Source organism: Chanodichthys erythropterus, chromosome 13 (assembly GCF_024489055.1).
Source record: "Chanodichthys erythropterus isolate Z2021 chromosome 13, ASM2448905v1, whole genome shotgun sequence".
Classification (NCBI taxonomy): Eukaryota; Metazoa; Chordata; class Actinopteri; order Cypriniformes; family Xenocyprididae; genus Chanodichthys; species Chanodichthys erythropterus.
In genome coordinates, this window is record NC_090233.1 from 5,824,340 (window position 1) to 5,847,376 (window position 23,037).

At 36.6% G+C, this 23,037-nt stretch overlaps 1 protein-coding gene across 2 annotated transcripts in view; it reads right to left on the reverse strand.

Moving 5' to 3' along the window:
• fer (fer (fps/fes related) tyrosine kinase) overlaps positions 1-14,932 on the reverse strand; it is a 54,139-nt gene extending 39,207 nt beyond the window's left edge. The window contains exons 1-2 of one of the 2 annotated variants that reach the window (XM_067407788.1): positions 14,849-14,932; positions 185-469 (exon numbers count right to left, since the gene is read on the reverse strand). In XM_067407788.1, coding sequence (XP_067263889.1) covers positions 185-394 — 210 coding nt within the window. In that variant the 5' untranslated portion in view covers positions 395-469; positions 14,849-14,932. The remainder of the gene's footprint in view (positions 1-184; positions 470-14,848) is intronic. The other variant, XM_067407790.1, reaches the window with a different exon arrangement.
• Between the last annotated feature and the right edge of the window lie 8,105 nt (positions 14,933-23,037).

Here is a 23,037-nt window from a genome sequence, read left to right on the forward strand (position 1 = left end):
GATAGAATAAGAAAAGTATGTGTGTTGGTGAGTGAGTGTGAGAAACAAACAAAGAGATAAAGAGATTGAGATGACAAGACGAAAGACAGAGAGAGAATGTTGCAGGTACTGAGCATTTAAAATCATAAGCATCAGCTCCACTTGTCCACCCACAATGCAGCAGAGAGGACCAGAGGGCCATTACCTTGGAGACACTGCTGACATAGTGGATCTGTGAGGAGTTGTCATGCTTGTCCACTTGCTGGCTGATGTTGAGCAGGAGAGATGCATATTCCTTGTCGCTCTTCACCCGTAATGTCATGAAGCGCTTCACCGTCTCCAGTAGCTTCAGCTCCCAGTCCTGCAGCTTCATCAGACCCTCGTGGGAGTTGCGCAGGTCCCGGCCAAACCCCATATTACTCGCAAGGCACGCGGTCTCTCTCTCACTTAACGGGGAGTGCCGCTCAGGTCTGCATTGTTACTGGTGCTGCTGAGAGAGGTAGAAGTAATGACTGGTTAGTTGAAGGGAATGAACACATGTGCCAATGTTGTACTCTTTGTATTTATGTTTGTTTCATATGGTTTTGAAAAACTTTTATACCATTTTAATTAAAGTTTAAATGTAAATACTCTAAGACATAATGTTGCTTATAACCATCAAGCAAAAAGTAATAGCATTATTTTCTTACATTATGATATCAGGACAGTTGTTTCACCCCACAATTAAAAAGAAATAATAATAATAATTATATATATATATATATATATATATATATATATATATATATATATATATATATATATATATATATATATATATATATATATATATATATATATATATATATATATATATATATATATATATATATATATATATATATATATATTTTTTTTTTTTTTCCAATTGTGGGGTGAAACAACTGTTTTATTTATATAATTAGTTTTGAAGGTCTCCAACAGGTTTATATGCATCAAAGGTAAAAAAAATTAATAAATAAATAAATCTCATAATATACTTTGTTACATTTGTTGCAAATTTGTCACATTGTTACATATAAATGTTACAGAAGTGAGACCGGAATTACTAATAACTCATTCTGGCAGTTCAGAAACGGTTCTTTGGGAGATAATAACTTTATTTATCATGAACCTTGATCTCTAAAACTTTTGCAGAACTTTTACATTCACAAACAGCTATATTACACACTGCATGAAATCTAATATTCGAGAAAAAAAGAAAGAAAAAAAAAGAACCTTTAAATGGGTAATTCACCACTGACAAAATATGCTTCAATACAACTTGTCTGCCTATTCAGTAGAAAGGCAAAAAAAAAAAAATTCAGAAAACAGAAAAAAGGCTGTTGTTTTCCTTTTGCCAAACAGGTAGAAAAATTTCAACACCCATAATGCACTTGCTTGAGTAGGAAATGCTCCTTAGCAAACTTTTAGTCACAATGGTGTCGACTTGTAATGTTCCTAGGTACACGAATTTAAAGAGTAAATGTTTAGTCAGGAGTGAGTTACTTTCAGTTTCCAGCGAAGGATGTAGGCAGTGGCTAAAGGTTGCAAAAAAGCGTAAATATGGAGAGAACACAGTGATGGAAAATCTGTACAAACGCATTTGTAATCGCTATTTCGAACTGGATAACTATGGATAACACAGTGTTTTTTTAAACCAAACAGATGAGGAAAAAAAACTGAAAGTTAATTAGGAAGAGGAGGAATGGGGAGCACCTTCTGCCCAACCCCCCAAAGCAAAGCTGTTGCCATAGTATTTTTACCAAAATGCTGTTTAAAGAGTAGACAAAGAAAATACAATACAATTTTCAGTGATAAACCTACTCTTAAAATAACATTTTTTTTTTAACAATCCTCTGTCAATCTGACTGTCTGTGGGCGGGGATACAAAAATGCAGAAATACCATCTGTAGTTTCCACAAAACACGTTTTGCGTCATCTAGTAGACTTTTGACAGCTCCAGAGCTTTTGTGAAATCTACAGATAGTCCTTCTAAATTTTTGTATCTGCGTCCACAGACAGTAAAAAAAAAAAACAACTAACAAATAAATGGGAATTAAACATTGTTTAATTTACATATACTACACAGTAACAATACAAAGCAGGTTAAAATTGGCAAACTCACACTTAAAGACTTTCATTTGCTTAAAGGTGCCCTAGATTCAAAAATTGAATTTACCTCGGCATAGTTAAATAACAAGAGTTCAGTACATGGAAATGACATACAGTGAGTCTCAAACTCCATTGTTTCCTCCTTGTTTAAAAGACCTCCGAAGAACAGGTGAATCTCAACATAACACCGACTGTTACGTAACAGTCGGGGTGTACGCCCCAATATTTGCATATGCCAGCCCATGTTCCCAACATTATGAAAGGCATTAGACAAGGGCAGGACGTCTGGATGTGCACAGCTGAATCAACAGACTAGGTAAGCAAACAAGGACAATAGCAAAAAATGGCAGATGGAGCAATAATAACTGACATGATTCATGATAACATGATATTTTTTAGTTTCTAAATGTTTCGTTAGCATGTTGCTAATGTACTGTTAAATGTGGTTAAAGTTACCATCGTTTCTTACTGTATTCACAGAGACAAGAGCCGTAGCTATTTTAATTTTTAAACACTTGCAGTCTGTATAATGCATAAACACAACTTCATTCTTTATAAATCTCTCCAACAGTGTAGCATTAGCTGTTAGCCACGGAACACAGCCTCAAACTCATTCAGAATCAATGTAAACATCAAAATAATCACTGTACTTACACAATTACACATGCTGCATGACGAACACTTTGTAAAGATCCATTTTGAGGGTTATATTAGCTGTTTGAACTTTTTTTATGTTGTTTAAGGCAAGCGCGAGCTCTTGGGGCATGGAGCACGAGATTTAAAGGGCCACACACCCTGAATCGGCTCATTTCTAATTATGCCCCAAAATAGGCAGTTAGAAAAATGAATTAAAAAAATCTATGGGGTATTTTGAGCTGAAACTTCACAGACACATTCATGGGACACCTTAGACTTATATTACATCTTTTAAAAAAAAGTTCTAGGGCACCTTTAACAGGTTGCTTTACTCTCTATAGAAGCAACAAAGTAAACACAAGATGATATAAGAGGTTGTTTCAGTTGAACATAGACCAGTGATTTGTGTGTTTGTTTTTTAAGAAATTTATATGTTACCTAATAGTCCACAGTCAGTACTTCCATTGCCTCCCAGTAGAAAAAGGAAAAATTAGGAAAAATTAGTACATTTTAAATTTAAATGGATAAATCTGGTGCACTGGTACACACCACTCCATTATAGAGAAAAAATAACAATAGAAATATATAATCATAAGCTGACCAATAAATAAATAAATAGTAAACTAGGTGAGTAGCCTATATAATTCAGCAGCAAAAAGTTTGCTAGCCTAATTCTTAAAAAAAAAAAAAAACTTTGCTCAGTAATTTTATAAATCCAAATGTTAATAAAAAATTTAAATTACTATTTGTATTATGAAATGAAAAAAAAACGATTTATATTAAGATTTATATGTAAAGAATTATATGCATTTATATTAATGTAAGATTAAAAGACGATATTTTAAATGTATTGTGCAGCTTTTTAATGGGGCGACAAGATATGATAGATACGAGAGAACAAAATAGGTTATTAATAATCTTTCAGTGTGCAAAACCATGATATGAAACGCTTCAAAACAGCAGCAAAAAAAAAACGCTAATGCGCATCCCGGGTGCAGAATGATGTGCTTGAAGCAATATGAAGTTACAACTCGCAGTTGTGCTGCGCATTGAAAAGTTCACGGCACAAAGATAATTCCTGTGTATATTTGCTTATTATTTATTAATCATTTGTTCTTTCTCACTTTTAAATTCCAGTTATTGTGCGTGTGACGCCAATTCATAGTCCTTGTGTTGTGCGATCTAACAGACATCCTGTAGCCAGTATAATAACATCGTTCATAAACGGTAATAAACTCCTGCAAGATCATTTTATGCAAATCCACAGCCCTTTACCTACATAGCAAGTATTATAATGGGAATAACATCATATTGGAGAGTTTTACCGTGCTGACGACGCGCTCTTTGAGTGCTGATTGACAGCCGTAGCTGAGGGAAGACGAGTTTCTGACCATGAACTTAACGATGCATACTCCCTCACACGAAGCTATGGAATGGCTTCAGATAATTTTGAATATAGTGCACGAAAACTTAATTGGTGCTAGTTTTGGTGCGCGTACTTATTTTGTTCTATGACTCCCACTTTTGCTATAAAAGAGCACAATAATCAGACGGTTATTTAAATACCGCGACAAGCCTAATTTCCGTTTCATTTTGAGACTGTGGCGGGACAAATTAGAATGTGGCAGGACGCCACAGTCTAGTCAATGTATGGGAAACACTGGACAACTTTTTACCATACAATAAGCGGTTCTCCAGTGAGGAAACAGGTTTGTCTGGGGGGATAAAATCTGCAGAAGACTTGGACGACTGACATGTCACACCAAAAACATGATCTGTGTACACCTCAAAGCCCTGACCAATCCTAAATAACCACATAACAAAAGCATTGCAAAACATTCTTACCTTGTTATCAGCATGTCTACATTTCACTCAATAACCTAACCCAACCAGTGCGTGCAAGGGAAACCGAGGAATATGGCTTAAACCTGTGAACATTCATTCTAGGTTTCCTAATACAGGTTAATTGAAAAAGAATGTAGTTTATCAAGTGCAAATCAAGCGAACACAGACTTCCTGTATGACGGCCTTCTAAAACCCACATGAGTTATAACCTCAAGCCTGTCAAGAAAACAGCTAGATCTACTGTAAGTCAATGACTGTTGAACCAAATGTACGGACAGACAGTAAAAGAATGCCACATTTTTACACCTCCAGTTCCGTTCGAAGAAACTAAAAAAAAAAGTATGAGAACAACTTCAGGTATTTGTGCCTTGAAGCTAAAATGTGACAACATACTACAATCAAAATGACACTAAGATATAACAGTACTAATATACAGTACTGTACTGTCTGCTACAATTAAATCAAAATGCTTCTAATATAAAAATGGTGACTGTGTTGGACTGATTTACAGTCGGGACTAAAGCAGAAGGTTATTTAATTACTCAGATTAGTAATGCATTTTAATTCTTCGCAAAGCTCTTAATAACCTCTTTATCTAAGAGTACATGCCTTCTGCTCCCCTTTTTCCACCAAAAGGGAATAACACTGGGTCACATTTAGCTTATAGAACCACTGATTCATTAAGAAGCTTACAGGAAGGCAGCTTATTTTTGAGGATGTTTGCCACTAAAAGTGATTAAGACAACTGTGTTGTATTGAAAGACTTACAGAAATCAAATAAAAATATATATATATTAAATGAGGCGTATTCTTTATCATAAGATATCTTTGTTTGTGTGGGTTAAAGGTTGTGTTGTATTAAAAGACTTACGGAAATCATTTTTTTTTTAAATTATTAAATGAGGCGTACTCTTTATAATAAGATATCTTTGTTTGTGAGGGTAAAAGGTAGTGTTTTGAGGATATACTTGGGCAATTCCAGCGTTATGGACGTGACATTTGGAGTCAAAACTTGAAATATAAACGCTCAAAGAATGCATTTAATAGTAACATATTGAACCGTCTATTTATATATTCATAATCCCTTACTAAAGGAGTCCAGACATTAGAAAAATGTCAGTCTATTCAACTGTTTTATATTTTAGATGAGGGGAAATATACAGCGTTACGGACGTGACAAAAAAAGTCACTAAGATTTGGGTGACAACATATTTTTTAAGAATTCTGTGAATTACATTGCGCAAACCAAAAGTAATACTGCCCACTGAATGAAGAAGGGTTGGCTCTCCACAGAGCATAAAATAATAATTTTATTTAATTTTTCATGTTCGCATTAATGAGGAAAAAACAACGTTACGGATGTGACAGTTTTCCGTTACGGATGTGACCGGTCTGAAAGCGGCACAGAAGACTGGTTTAAAACTGCTTTAAAACTTTCACAGAGACCTCAAGCAAGCATTTAAACCACCAAATACTGAAATCTGGGATACCAGTATGGTAAGACTCCACAATTTATCAACTTTTTACTAAACTTTATACAAATGTAACGTTATACTCTGTAGTGCAAAAGGTTATGGATTAGACCTATTTCTCATGTTGACAAGCATGTGCGTTGTTCAAGAATCAATTTAGAGACCATGATTTTCCTTCTAACAGAACTGCTTGCTAAAATACATTGACAAATATTAATGTTTATCATAAAGCAGTTTAAAATCGCATGTTTTCCCCACAGTCAGGTGAACCGATTGACACTATTGCCAATCGCAATCATGTCAGTTTTATGTTTTGTGTATGAATGACCACACGTTTTTTTTCGTCTAGTTTTCAGAGTTTAAAGCGGAGTCTTGAGTCAAAATGATCAAACTTTATTTCAAGTCAAAATTATTGCAATCTTATTATTTTCATTTTGTCAGCTTGATCGCGCAGATTGTGATCAATATAGGCTAGGCTATTCATTTTTAACCAACCGGTAACGCGACATCCCAATTCCCGAGGGAAGTGTCCTATGAGACACAATGCTCTTCTATAAGTTGTACTGTTTCATATAGGCCTACCTTTTGATGTTCATATTTCGTTCTCTGGCAAGAGGAAGAGAAGATCAGTTCATGTGCACCTGATCCGCCGCTTACAGGCACTGCAGTAGCTAATCTGTCACGCGCCGTAGGCTTTTAAAGAGCGACATCTATTGTTTAAATTTTGTTATAAAATCGACTGAATTTGAAAGTTAAACCTTTTTCATATTAAAACTAACAAAGCACAAAGAGTATTGCGATTATTGGATATGTTCTGATATGGTAAGCCTGAAACAGATGATAGCAATATAAAGAAGCAAACTCATAGGATTTAATATGAAGCGTCCGTAACGGTCACGTCCGTAACGCTTATTATGGTTGTTCAGAGCAACGTAGTGAAATTAATTGTTGATCCTAATAAGCATAAACATAATTTAGCTTTGCATATAAAGTTTCAAGTTATTTGCATTTATAATTGTTATATGACATAAACTTAATCTTTAAAACGTTACGGACGTGACAGAGCACTGAAGCGTCCTGACCTCTTTATGCTAGCTCTTATAAATTCATCAGGCAGTGCTGTTATGACTAAATGAGTGTATTTATTTCTCAGGCATGTATCCATCTTTCTACACAATGCTTACTGCTAAAATAAAGTTTAAAAAAATGGGGTCTTTGATCCCTTTTTTGAAAGCATGAAATATGGTTGGTTGAAAATTTAATTTAAGCATTGTTGCTTACCACATATATTGTGGATAAACAAGGCAATTTTCTTAAAATTTCTGTTAGAGCACATTAATACAGTATATTACAGACCTAAATGGACAATTTAAAAAGGGTTTTGTTCTTTTGGTTAAAACTTTTTTTTTTCATGGTAAAGATGACCTTTGCGTGGAATTGCCCACTTTTAAAATGACATTATTGCCATTATAAAAAGGAGCAAGTTAAAGTTCTAACTTACATGGGATATTTTTATTCTGTTAAACTACCAAAGTTCACAGCAAACATCCGGTTTGTTTAAATAGTCAACTTACAGACAACAAGAGGTGGGTAAGTTGTGTCAGTTTTTAGCCACAAGAAGAGACCAAAGCAGACAGATAAATAGATGTTACTGAATAAGCTGATGAATTGAAAGTGGCTTCCTGTGAAATGTGGTTTCCTGTAAAAATTACTATTCTGACAAACACTGTCTAAATGTGTAAATCAACTTGTGACAGATATATCATGTAGCAAGTTCATGTTCAAAAATAATGTTAATTTCTGCAATTAATATTTTCTGTTTAACAACATGTTAAAAATGTTTAACACAATTAACGCAGCATCCATTTTTTCCCTTCCTGAAGTACCTACGCTAACGTCTACCAAATAGGTAGGAAAACTTCAACACCCATAATGCACTGGGCATGTTGCCATCCAAGGACCCTTCCACCTGTCTGCTGTGGATATGCTTGACCAGAGTCAAATACTGCCATGCTTTAGTAGGAAATACTTCTTAGCAAACTTTTAGTCATAATGGTGTCAACGTATATTGTTCCCGAGTGCAAGAATTCAAAAAAGTAAATATTTAGCAGGAGTGAGTTACTTTCAGTTTTCATTGAAATAGGGCTACGCGATTAATTGCACAATTAGAAAAATAACATTGAAATTGCTCTTAAACAATTTGGCTTAGTGTGATCATGAAATCGCAAAGGCTGCAAATATTTTTTTAAGCGCAGCTTGTCAATGAAGTATGGCTCCAAATGCTAATCCATCTGAAAGCACTGCGAGTTTGAGTCACTTATAATGTGCATTTGAAAAAGCAACACGCCACGCATCAAACATCTTTCCAGACATGAGGCATTTTAAGGCTGAAACGATTAGTTGACATTATCGACTATGTCGACAATAAAAAAATGGTACTGAATATTCTTTTGATCTCATATATGACCTATTTGAAGGCCTGCAATAAAGCGGTTTGACCAGTGGGGCACTGTTGCACAATACTGTAATGCAGCCCTCCTGGATCCAATTCAATAGAAGAAGATACGGCGCTTCGAGATAAGTCAAACCCATAAAATGTGAACCCAAAAAAATACTGTCATGCAGGACCACCAACTCTCACTTCATTTTCACATCACACGTCCATTTCCACACACAGTGAAAGCTACATCGCAGAGCAAAGAGGACATAGCCAACGTGCCGACAGAGATAAGACAGATCAAGTCTTAGTTTTTAAATTCTGTCAATTTTACTACGGGACTCAAACAATACTTGTGGCTTTGGCGCTTTTTAATGTGGCATGACAGACCGCTTTAACACCTCAGGTCAAGCGACACTGACTGAACCCATTATCTCTTCCTCTTTTCTGCTATTACATCACAAAATAAACATGAACGAACATCAAAAAGTATGTTGAAAGATACAGTACAACTTACTGAAATTAATCCATCTGTAATCACTTAAGAGTTTTAACCGCTGAAAAACTTCAATAAAACAGCTTGCAAACAAATGTCACAAAATGTTACATTTACCTCAGGAAAGCCATTCAAAGGCCATCAACTCGATAGATAGTGTAAAAAAAGAAAAGAAAAAAAGAAATATAGAGAGGAGCATTAAAAAAAATATATATATATATATATATATATATATATATATATATATATATATATATATATATATATATATATATATATATATATATATCCCTTTTTCAATGCCCATAAAGCTACTACAAACATATTTAAAACTGTTCATGTGACTACAGTGGTTCAACTTTAATATTATAAAGCGAAGAGAATAGTTTTTTGTGTATCGCCCATCACTAGATATTGTTGAATAAAGTTGCTATTTTGTTATTTTTGGCACACAAAAAGTATTCTAGTCACTTTATAATAATAAGGTTGTACCACTGTAGTCACATCAACTGTTTTAAATATGTTTTTAGTAGTTTTCTGGGCATTGAAAAAGGGAGTGTTATTGCTGGCGATGCAGGCCTCACTGAGCCATTGGATTTTATCAAAAAATATCTTAATTTCTGTTCTGAAGATGAACGAAGGTCTTACAGGTGTGGAACAACATGACATGAGGGTGAGTAATTAATGACATAATTTTCCTTTTTTTTTTGAGACTTTAACATCTCGTACAACAAAAGACAACATTTAATAACAACTCACTTCATAACGACAGTTGAGCATCCTTCTGTGAGATGATGTGGCTTCTTACACAGAATAAGGCAGTCGTGTGTTTATAAGTCATGTTTAAATCAATCAAAGTTAGTTTCAATCTTCTGTTTATTCAGCTACTGCCTTAGTTTGATACCCATAGGGATTTCCTGGAATGAAGTGTGTTATCTACTTCTACTGCAGGGCATATTTGGAGTTTCTGCGCAAGAGCGCCCTCTGGCTTTCAGATGGAGCAGCATTTACTACTGATCACAGAGCCGTACAGCACTGACAAGCTGCGCATACAATAATCCACAGCCTTTTCCAAATCCTGTGTGATTTAATTGCGATTAATTATGCAGCCCTACAGTAAAGGAACCAGTGCATTGTAGGCAGTGGCTAATGGCTGCTAAGAATTGTAAATATGGAGAACACCAAGACAGAAAATCTGAACGCAGTGTTTAGGCCACACAGAGGAAAAAAAAAAATGAAAGAAACCGCCATTCTGTCAGTTCTTCCCGAAGCAAAACGCTGTCATGCATAGTTAAGAAAGCTTTTGCCATAGTGTTCAATTTTTACCATAATCCTGTTTAAATATTAGACATAGTACGATACAATTTTCTCTGATAAACCTACCCTTTCAATAACTTTTCTGTTAATAGGGATAGTTCACCCAAAAATGAAAATTTGATGTTTATCTGCTTACCCCCAGCGCATCCAAGATGTAGGTGACTTTGTTTCTTCAGTAGAACACAAATTATGATTTTTAACTCCAACCGTTGCTGTCTGTCAGTCAAATAATGCGAGTGGATGGGAACTTCTACTATAAGAGTAGATAAAACATGCACAGACAAGTCCAAATTAAACCCTGCGGCTCGTGACGACACATTGATGTCCTAAGACACGAAACGATCGGTTTGTGCGAGAAACCGAAAAGTATTTATATAATTTTTTACCTCTAAAACACTACTATGTCCAACCGCATTCAGCATTCGCTTAGTGAGGTCTGATCGTGCTCTGACAATGTAAGAAATGTCTTGCACTCATTGAAGTAATGAGTGCAATTCTGTTTTACCATTGTTACATGGTGTTCAACCTCTACCTTCGTTTTGATTTTATATAATAATAAAAAATATTTTAGTTCAGTTAGAGAACAGACTCTACAATTAAAAACTGAGGGCGCCTGCTCAATTCAGCGTGAGCTGAATGAGAGTTGCAGCACAGATCAGCAGCAGGAGTCATATTTCATATATCATGTGATGAGAGTGAGGCAAGCTGACTGACAAGAAGAATTTATTTGGTTTCACATTGTTGCTGATTTTTACTTTTTTTATTTAATCTTTGTGTAATTTATTTGTTATTTTTTATTACAGCATGGTGTATGCTGCGCCTCCAAACCAAGCTTTCTTATTTGTTTTTTTTAATACATGTTCTATGTTTAATATAAGCAAGTTTATATTTGTTTCTTATTTATTTGGTTCTACAGTGTTTGCTGATTCAGTTTATTTAAACTTTGTGTAACTTATTTGTTATTTTATATAGTATTAGACCTATAGCATGGTGTATGCCATGCTTATTTGTTTTGTTAATAAAGCTGTCTTGTTCATTTGATAATAAAAGTTTAAAATAAGCTAGTTTGTCATTGCACTGTATTGTTGTTGTGTTTTTCATTAAAATTAATAATGAACCCACCATTCAAGCAATTGCCGCCCCCAATTGCTGCCAATTCAAAAGTGAAAGTAAAATGTGGAACAAATTAGGGCTGTCAAACGATTAATTGCATACAAAATAACAGTTTGAGTTTGTATAATATGTGTGAGTAATGTGTGCAATTAATATGTATATATAAATACACAAATTAATTAGTGATCGACCGATGTATCGGTTTACCGATATTTTTCCTGATATTTAAGCATTTTTCCATAATCGGGTATCGGTTTTGTAATATCGGATTCGCGGATTTACGGCGTCATCTTGTGGCCGTTTTGAGACTTCTTCCGTCTGAGGAGGTCAGTCAACAACAACTCAGTGCACAGGTAAAGTATATGTTCTACTTTGTTTGCTTTAATTAATCAACTTTATTTAACATAATAGACATGCACAAATGAGATCTGAGACATAAATTCCTGATATAGTTAATTTATGCAACTTGTTTCTAAACAATTCACGTAGTGTAATTCGTCATGTCCTGCCCCAATAAAGACGTAACTTTACATGAATTAAATAAAACAGACGTGAATGAGTGCATGTTGAAAATAAAAGCGCTGAATTTAATTCTCTATCTGTTGTATTTGCTCACCATTAGTCTAGAAGAAAAAGTTCGTTCATATTGCATAGCAACTGACGGATGATCAGGAGGCTTAAGCACGGCCACTGAATGAAACTTTTGACAAGATTATCTTGTTTAAACACCCTAGATTATATTATCATTTACTACATAACAATTATTTCGCTAATACACATATAAATATAGCCTACCGCTTTGTGGAAATGAATTATTTATCAAACTGATCACAAAAAGGAACTATTGAATATATATCAGCCTGATAACAACTACCTTAAATGACCAAAACCATCTTTCGGAAAATTTTATTGTACTTGTAATTATTTTTTTGTTATTTTGACAAGTGCCATTAGTTTGCATTGAGAGGGCGGGTTTATGACTTGTACTGCATCCAGCCACCAGGGGGCGATCAAAGAGCCCGCGGCTTCACTTTTCAGGACGTATGAGACACACCCGGTTCAAACTTAATGTTATGAAAAGATAAGAATACATTTTGTGCGCAAAAAACAAAGATAACGACTTTATTCTTTGTTCTCGTCCCTGTCATTCGTCTACACTGTTCACGTAGTAAACACAGTGCAGCGCTTCCGGGTTCTACGTCAGAATGCTGACTCAGTATTATCCGATGCTGTTCACGTGACCATGCGTGTGCCTATAATGAGCCGGCTCACAGATTTCATCAAAAATATCTTAATTTGTGTTGATGAATGAAGGTCTTACATACAGGTTTGAATGACATGAGGGTGAGAAATTTCATTTTTGGGTGAACTAATACTTTAAAAGCGAGGTGGAATAATATGGACTCATTTACAAATTATTTCTAATTTAGCAAATATTATTTAAAATAAATATACATTTCATTACAATGTGCTATTTACTATCTTCAAAAAAAATAATAAAAATAAACATAAATAATGTGATATTATATTATATATAACAGCTTTATATCCCTGCTCTGTAATATATCGTAATCAAAAAATATATATTGGTTGAACATCAAAAATGTGCATACTTCCTCCTATTCACAATGTGGAATGTTTTACAATGTGACACGAGACCTGCAGAGGCAGAGGGAGGGGGTTCAGCCAAGCAATCGAACCAAGTGTGAAACCAGTAATAAAATCAATACCAAAAACAGCGCAATTCCGAGAGGGTCCTCGCACCATCAGTGCTCTGTCCCTAATAATTTCAATGACAGCTCAAAAGCAAAAGCCAGACCCATCTGTGAAAACACATCATAGAGCTGTAAAATAACCACTGTGCAGTATAATCCTCTCTCACCCATAACACAATTAGGCTGGTTAATGCACATCAGTGGGAGTTTAGCTCAACAAGGATTTGCTGTGTGCAACAGAACAGCTCTGTGGGGGCACAGCTGCTTGAATAGCACTTCTGAGTACACTAGCGGAGGAATGTCCTTTATGAGTCCTTTATATGAGCGTCTGAAGAACGTGACACCAAACACAACATGTAAACAAAGTCTTCTGGTGACCGTCATCACTTTGTTAAATAATGGCGATCAAAGCCATATAAACAGTGTGTGATCTTCCATTGTAATCCAGGTTAAATGCATTCTGGATGTTTCATACCACGTTTTAATAATTACTGCCATCAATGACAGTCCTCCCACAGGAAATGAAGAGCACGTTGCTCAAAATCCAAAACACTGTTCACAAACATTAGCATACACTACCAGTTGTCAATGGCAGAAATAAACTGAAACAGACTGGGAAATATAATGACAGTGAGTGATTTAGTCCATTAAAACAAGTTCATTTTTATTCTAAGCATGTAGTGGCCACAAAATATATTTGTACACTTAGCTTGTGTCACACATAACTGCATGAATTGCATATTATGCTGCATGTTATGTATTGCATTATAACAAATATCAAACCAAACGCAATTTATTCTTAAATGAAGCCAGCACAAGCACACTTTCAAAGAAAACATTTCACAAGAATAAGTTTGTTGGGTTTTGAATTATGAATTATGGACATGAAAGTTTGACAACCAGAAGACACTGAATAATTTTTGTATTTAGTTATTTATATATATATATATAAATAATATATACACACACACAATACCAAATACAAAAGTTATTCAACATTTAACTTAGTTGTCAAATGTTCATGACTAGCATTCAGCTCTACTACACACCATTATCATCATCCGATGCCATAATTTTACAATGGTGCCACTACAGTAATGTTTAGTAAGGGTAATTCAAAGACTTTATGATCATTATGTAAAAGAGGAAATTCAAAGGATTTTTCCCCATCACTGTTCAATGGAATGGAGCAATTTCCTTATGCACAAACACACTGAAAGCCCTTCTCAACATTCCTCCTCAATGCACATTTGACACAATCCGACAGAATAACATTACATACTAATAATATGCGATTGGTTGAGCTGGCAAAGGTTAATAAACCGCAGTTTATCTGGTTAACTGCACAGACCCTGATCTTACCGCTGTTGTCAAAAGTTTAAAAAGAGTGACGGACGTCTCTTTCTTTGCTTTCAGATATAACACAAACTCACACATCCATAACCGCCACAAATAACATTTACCGACAGTTGACAAACTGCAGAACATATTTTATAGGCTTACTGAACATGTTCATTTGCTTTCCTGTGCTGGTGGGACGTTAGCCGCTGCTAGCGCTGCCCTGCTAATGCTGCCTGGCCTTTTCCTTTGGAAAAAACAGCAAAACAATTGAATACAAACGCGCGTAACCGAGACTCGCGGCACACCAAACACCATTTGCGTGAGAACAAAATTGCGTATGTGATAGAATAGTTCATTGGCTTACTGTAATGGTGTATTGTGGTATTTGTCCTTGTTTCCTGATTCCTCGGTATTCCTCTTTTCTTTGACTGGGGTTGGAGGAGTTGAGTTGGGATTCGGGAGGGGTTTCCGCTCACTCCAGAGCTGCCACAGGCTTATGACGTTTACCACACGACCCTCCGAGCCCTGCAACAATGTGTGTGTGCGTGTGCGTCTGTGCGTGTGCGTGTGTGGTCAAGAGTGAGTATTACTGCTGCATATACTGTATATATTTCAAAGTAGAAGACAGACAGGTGTTCATTTATGGTCATTGACACGAGGGGTGCGGGAGTATGAGGCTGCAGAACGGCTCTTGTCGAGATACACAACTGCTGAAGTGATTGAATATCTTTCACGAATCACTTTACTTTAAGAGAGAACCAGTCACTCCATCATACTCAGTGTGTTGAGATTAAATGGATGGTCAGCAGATGTCTGTCTGTCTGGGACACCAAATATCAGTAGGTTGTTTTCAGAGTAATTATATTAAAAAAAATGTCCATTAGATGGTGCTATTTCTACACATTAAAGGATTAGTTCACTTTCAAATTAAAATGTCCTGATAATTTACTCACCCCCATGTCATCCAAGATGTTCATGTCTTTCTTTCTTCAGTCGAAAAGAAATTAAGGTTTTTGATGAAAACATTCCAGGATTTTTCTCCATATAGTGGACTTCAATGGAGCCCAAACGGTTGAAGGTCAAAATTACAGTTTACAGCGATCCCAGACGAGAAATAAGGGTCTTATCTAGAGAAACCATCACTCATTTTCTAAAAAAAAATAAAAAAATTAATACTTTTTAACCATAAATGCTCATCTTGAACTAGCTCTCCTTCTTCTCTATTTGAATTCCAGCAGTGTAGACACTGCTAAGTGTATTACTGCCCTCCACAGGTCAAAGTTTAAACTAAATTGTCATATACAATATGCTAGTGCAAGTATATAACAATTAGTTCAAACTTTGACCTGTGGAGGGCAGTAATACACTTAGCAGTGTCTACACTGCTGGAATTCTAATAGAGAAGAAGAAGAGAGCTATGTTAAAACATATATATATATATATATATACACACATATACAGGGTGCGAGTTGTGGGGGCAATGGGGGGGAGGGGAGTGATGATGCTACTCCACAAACCACCAACAGAGCATATAAAATACCTTAAGAAGTTCATGGTCAACTCAATGACTGCAAGGTGGCCAGGTCCTGTGGCTGTACAACAGGCCAAAAATCATCAACCCTCCTCCAGCGTAATGAACAGATGGTATGAGGTGTTTGTTCTGATATGCTGTGTTTGGGTTTCACCTAACTTGGCACTGTGCATTATGGCTAAACATCTCCACTCTTGTCTTGTCTGTCCAAAGGCCATTGTTCCAGAAGTCTTGTGGTCTGTCATGAACTTTACCATTTGACATGTTAACTGAGGCCTGTAGAGTCTGAGATGTAGTTCTTGGGCGTTTTGCATTTTGTGTTGAAAATGTGCTCATTTTGTGTTGAATTATATTGGCATAATAGCATCACGCATTTGCTTCAGATTTGTCAACTGCACATCCATGATGCAAATCTCCTGTTCAGCCACATCCCAAAGGTGCTCTATTGGACTTAGATCTGGTGACTGTGGAGGACATTTGAGTATAGTGAACTCATTGTCATGTTCAAGAAACCAGTTTGAGATGATTTTAGCTTTCTGACATGGCGCGTTATCCTATAAGTAGCCATCAGAAGATGGTCATAAAGGGATGGACATGGTCAGCAACAATACTCGGGAAGGCTGTGACTTTTAAACGATGCTCAGGTACTAACGGGACCAAAGTGAGCCAAGAAAATATCCTCCACATCATTATACCACCCGCAGCAGCCTGAAGCATTGATACAAGGCACGATGGATCCACGCTTTCATGTTGTTTATGCAAAATTCTGAATGTTGCAGCAGAAATCGAAACTCATCAGACTAGGTTTTTACCAATCTTCTATATTCCAATTTTGGTGAGCCTGAGTGAATTGTAGCCTAGAGCTTAGATTCTCTGCCCGAGCCCGAGCCCGAGCCCGGACTCGGCCCGACCCGACCCGCGGGCCGGGCCGGGCCGATATTTCCCGCCACCGTCCTCGGGCCGGGCCGGGTCGGGCCCTTGATAAAGCACGTCACGTGTCATGCGCAGCGTCTCGTCCACTCGCACTCGCAGTCTCGCACGCGTGACGCATCACACCTGCTGTGCTTGCTGTACTATTCAGTTATGGCGCTCCAAATGTTCCATTCGGCGACGAGACTGACAAGCACGACGGATAACACACGTGTATACGTGCGTGTACGTCTCCATTTGTTTTATATGGAGACGTACACGCAAACATCACGTCACGTAGACACGTCAATAACGTGTAGCTGTTGATCTTTACAGACGTGACGGCGGCGTCACGTTAGAAGTTAACGTGTGGATTACGTGTGAACGTGTGAACGTCTGCCCGTCTGTACGTCTGCCCGTCTGCACGTCTGCCCGCCTAATTTTCCTTATTTTCTCATACATTTACTGTTATAGACATTATCATAATCTTATTTTGGCAGTTTACTCAGGACTACATTTGATTTATTTATTTCTATAATGCTGAATGTCTGTTATACATTTGGTATCCCAATGATAGATAAAAGTATATTCTCATGTATATACGATCTTATGGGAGACGAATAAAATGGGCTAGTAAAATTCAGAAAAAGTGTGTCATATCATTATTTGTTTGTTTAAGATTTGTTAAAGCCCTTCAGCAGCCGGTCTGCATGCCTCAAGTTCATTTATAGATACTGCATTTATTATTAATTAACCATTCAGAAACCACTTTAAAGCTTATTGGATTTTAAACTAAAATTAATTAGCATACTTCTGATGGCCGGTTACTGCTATTCTTATAATTAAAATTGTTTAACATAAACGTACCATTTAATAGAGCTACACTAAAGTTTTTATAAAGCTGAGCACTCTATTAAATGTAGCCCATGCAGTCATACTGCACATTTTTTGCTACTATGTTAAGAGCATACAAATATATCACCCAACTCAGGAAGAACAATTGACAGCCCTGATAAATAAAGTAAAAGGCTTAAACGGATGTATCTTGTTTTCACCTACAGGAAAAACAAACACTTAAAACAAAAATGACATGAAATGACCACTAACATCAGTAGGTGGCAGCAGAGGGACACTCATCTGCTCATTAGCCATGTCCACTCCTTGATATACTTGTAGGAAGTTTCAGTAAGTCTTGGGTCATTTATTCCTGTACATTAAGGGCTCAATGCATTAACCATTTCTGAAAGGAGCAATGTTCGATATAGTATACATTTGCTTTTGTAAGATATTTTAAGTGCTTTAAATGTTTATAGATTTGTATTGTATGGGGGTTCTGCATCTTTGGAAAAGTTATTCCACTAACACAAGATAAATGAGTGAAATGTGAATGATTTTCTTTAATTTATTTTTATGTCAAAACAAAGAGTTTGTAATGTCATTTGTAGCATCTTTTAATAAAATAATAATAGACTTAAATGGTCAGAGTATGACTGCTTTATTCCATGGTATTGCCTGCATGCATTGTCCCACTTATACATGAGATACCAATACCTTTATTGTGTGTGCTTAAGAGCAGAGTAATCACAAATGCTACACTAAATCTTTAAATCCTGTGAAATAAAGTCTGTTACATAAATAAGGATTACAGTAAAAAGCATTCACTTAATTTCGCAGTTAATGAAGTACATGTTTTTCATTCCATATTGCTCCATTTATTTGCACAATCTGTATTGTCATCACTAGAATTCTTGTAAGCACAGATTGACATCAAATTAAAAGTCAAATTAACAGTCAACACTGCAGTTATATTTTATAAAACTGACTAAATGTTATGGCATAACAGTCATGTTTATATTACTTATATATGATTAACCAATATTATCCAATATCCAAAAGCAGCCATATCACCCTGTATCCCAAGACTGGTTGCCCACTGAAGCTAAGCAGGGCTGTGCCTGGTTAGTAACTGGATGGGAGACTCCTGGGAAAACCAGGTCACTGCTGGAAGAGGTGTTAATGAGGCCAGCAGGGGGTGCTCACCCTGTGGTCTGTGGGTCCTAACGCCCCAGTGTAGTGACGGGGACAATATACTGTCAAAGAGCACCGTCCTTCGGATGAGACGTTAAACCAAGGTCCTGACTCTCTGTGGTCATTAAAAAATAAAAATAAAAATCAATGACCTGCACATTGGTGGTGGAGGTGATTCCCACCCTTCTGTATAAATGTAATGAATTATTTTTAATCATGTTATACTAAAATAAATAAGGTATAAAGAATAAAAGACAGTCAAGGTTTAGAGCATACAAAGTTATATTTATATGCTTATATTTTAACACAAGCAAACAATACACAATATAAACAACGTAAAAAAAAAACTAAAAAAAAACAAACAAACACACACAACAACAACAGGCCAGCTGGGGAGCGAACAGCCATGCAGGAGTTAACACCAGTTTTAGGCTACCCCAAACACTGGTGACTGAATGATTCCAGTTGTCATAAAATTACAAAAATCTTCATATTTATGCCCAATGGGCAACTTCAAGGTGATTGCACATGTGTTTGCTTCTGGGAACATCCGCCGGTTGCCATTCAGTTCCTCATGAAGAAATTTAATTGTAGGATTCTCTCCAAATCCAAATGCAGGTATGGCAGATGCCCCAGAAGCAAACACAAGCACATCTTCCAGGGTGATGTCAATTTTCCCTCCACCTTCTACCTCCACTGCTGCATCTCCATCTGTAACATACAAACCAAAGAAACAATTTAAAAAAAAAAAAAAAAAAAAAAAACATTTTAATCATTAACACCTACAGTTGTAACCTGACATTTGACACATTTACACATTTGACCATATAGACAATTAAACATATGTCATCTAATACAATCCATTGACAAATACCAAGTTATCATACATGCTTGTAGAATCTACAAACTTCTCCATAACTGCATTGCATGCCTGCTTGCTGTCATCTTCACTTTCTGCAATGAATGACCCAAAAATCTCTCTGTCTCCGAGTCCGGTTTCCCGTTACAGTTGGATTTGTATCAATAGATACTTACAATTAGGTGTTAGAGCAATCCTCAATACAAGTTCACTGACTTCATAGTAGGGATATGCCTAAAGCTCAAATACCATGTTCAGAAAAGACAATTAAGCATTCTACAGAGCGCCTACATGACCGAAGAGGAAAAAAAAAAAAAAAAAAGTATTTCAATGTCTTTCCTGTTCTCTGAATATAAAAATTATATAATATATAATATAATATTATATAAAAATTATATTTTATATAATTTGCTCTGTAGAATGCGTTATTCATATTTACGCTTAGTCACATTCCTATAGAATAACTTGCAAATATATTCAATAAGATAATATAGCAAATTTATAATTATATGAACTCACCTTCAACTTGAATTATCCAGTCCCGCCAGTAGCCAATTGCGACCTCCTCCAAAGCCCTCCTACTGCTTCCTCTTTGAGAGTACTCAATTTTGAAGAGGTCCAGTAAGGTGGCAGCAGACAAGGTGGGTGCTCCACCACAAAACAGCTCCTCCAGAATAGATGAGTGCTCCTCTAAGGCATTTAGGACCCCTAACGTCTCCAGTCCTTCTTTCAATCTTTCAATAAGAAGTACATATGTTCTCAGATGCAAACATGTAGGGTTATATATATCATATGTAAAAAGTAATTGTAAAAACAACAGTAGAGTTATGTCAATATTTGGCATGCAAGACAAATTTACATACAAGTAACAAATTATGAGCGTTTATTATTTTTACCTTAATTTTCATCTGTCAATACATATACAGGTCCTTCTCAAAAAAATTAGCATATTGTGATTAAGTTCATTATTTTCCATAATGTAATGATAAAAATTAAACTTTCATATATTTTAGATTCATTGCACACCAACTGAAATATTTCAGGTCTTTTATTGTTTTAATACTGATGATTTTGGCATGCAGCTCATGAAAACCTCAAAAAATTAGCATATTTCATCCGACCAATAAAAGAAAAGTGTTTTTAATACAAAAAAAGTCAACCTTCAAATAATTATGTTCAGTTATACACTCAATACTTGGTCGGGAATGCTTTTGCAGAAATGACTGCTTCAATGCGGCGTGGCATGGAGGCAATCAGCCTGTGGCACTGCTGAGGTGTTATGGAGGCCCAGGATGCTTCGATAGCAGCCTTAAGCTCATCCTGAGTGTTGGGTCTTGCGTCTCTCAACTTTCTCTTCACAATATCCCACAGATTCTCTTTGGGGTTCAGGTCAGGAGAGTTGGCAGGCCAATTGAGCACAGTAATACCATGGTCAGTAAACCATTTACCAGTGGTTTTGGCACTGTGATCAGGTGCCAGGTCGTGCTGAAAAACTAAATCTTCATGCTTCCATCTGCTGAAAAGCTTTATGGAGATGAAGTGCTCCAAAATCTCCTGATAGCTAGCTGCATTGACCCTGCCCTTGATAAAACACAGTGGACCAACACCAGCAGCTGACATGGCACCCCAGACCATCACTGACTGTGGGTACTTGACACTGGACTTCAGGCATTTTGGCATTTCCTTCTCCCCAGTCTTCCTCCAGACTCTGGCACCTTGATTTCCGAAGTACTTTGGACCACTGAGCAACAGTCCAGTGCTGCGTCTCTGTAGCCCAGGTCAGGCGCTTCTGCCGCTGTTTCTGGTTCAAAAGTGGCTTGACCTGGGGAATGCGGCACCTGTAGCCCATTTCCTGCACACGCCTGTGCACGGTGGCTCTGGATGTTTCTACTCCAGACTCAGTCCACTGCTTCCGCAGGTCCCCCAAGGTCTGGAATCGGTCCTTCTCCACAATCTTCCTCAGGGTCCGGTCACCTCTTCTTGTTGTGCAGTGTTTTTTGCCACACTTTTTCCTTCCCACAGACTTCCCACTGAGGTGCCTTGATACAGCACTCTGGGAACAGCCTATTCGTTCAGAAATTTCTTTCTCTGTCTTACCCTCTCGCTTGAGGGTGTCAATGATGGCCTTCTGGTCGGCAGTCTTACCCATGATTGCGGTTTTGAGTAATGAACCAGGCTGGGAGTTTTTAAAAGCCTCAGGAATCTTTTGCAGGTGTTTAGAGTTAATTAGTTGATTCAGATGATTAGGTTAATAGCTCATTTAGAGAACCTTTTCATGATAACCCAAAATTCCTATCTCAAAAAATTAGCATTTCATGAGCTGCATGCCAAAATCATCAGTATTAAAACAATAAAAGACCTGAAATATTTCAGTTGGTGTGCAATGAATCTAAAATATATGAAAGTTTAATTTTTATCATTACATTATGGAAAATAATGAACTTAATCACAATATGCTAATTTTTTGAGAAGGACCTGTATTCATAATGCATTAGTGATCAAGCAGTTCATCTTACTGTTTAAGGGGCATCTCCATCCGTCCCTCCACATAATAAGTTAGAGCTGCCTGGACCAGGTCATCCCTCTCTTGTAGAGTCGAAACCCTACCCAATGCACCAAGCATGTGGAGGCTGTTTGATGCCTCCACCATGGCTGTGCGGGCCTCTTCTACGGTCTCTGCCCTTTGGATCTAAAAGTGAAAGTTGGTAAAATAAGAGGTTCTCTTAAGATTATAGTCTTTTTGTTTATGTCAATGTGAACTGTTAATGGCAATAAAAAATAATACTCTTTTACATAAACATTCTGCATCAACAAGACCAAAGACAGAGTAGGGCTGGACAATAATTCAATATCAATATATATCACGATATAATTTTTTTCGATAACGGTGATATGATTTTTAAACATATTTCCGGTATTTCGATATATACATTACAGCATCACTGACTTGAGGCGCAGCCGTAAGAAAGAGCAGAACGCGATTGGCTATTTGCGTGATGACGAGCACTGGCTGCGTGTCTCTGTGGTGTACAACAGTTGTACGCTAAGATCAAACGCGGCAAGTTTTACAAAATGAGTACACCTGATGCAAATGCGACGGAACAAGCTTCCACAACTTGATGAAAGTATGTGTGCATCTACACCGTGCTGGTTAATGTTTGGTGCAGGAGAATGTGTGAAATAAAAACTTTAGCCACGTGACACACAGCTCATACAGAATAAAGTA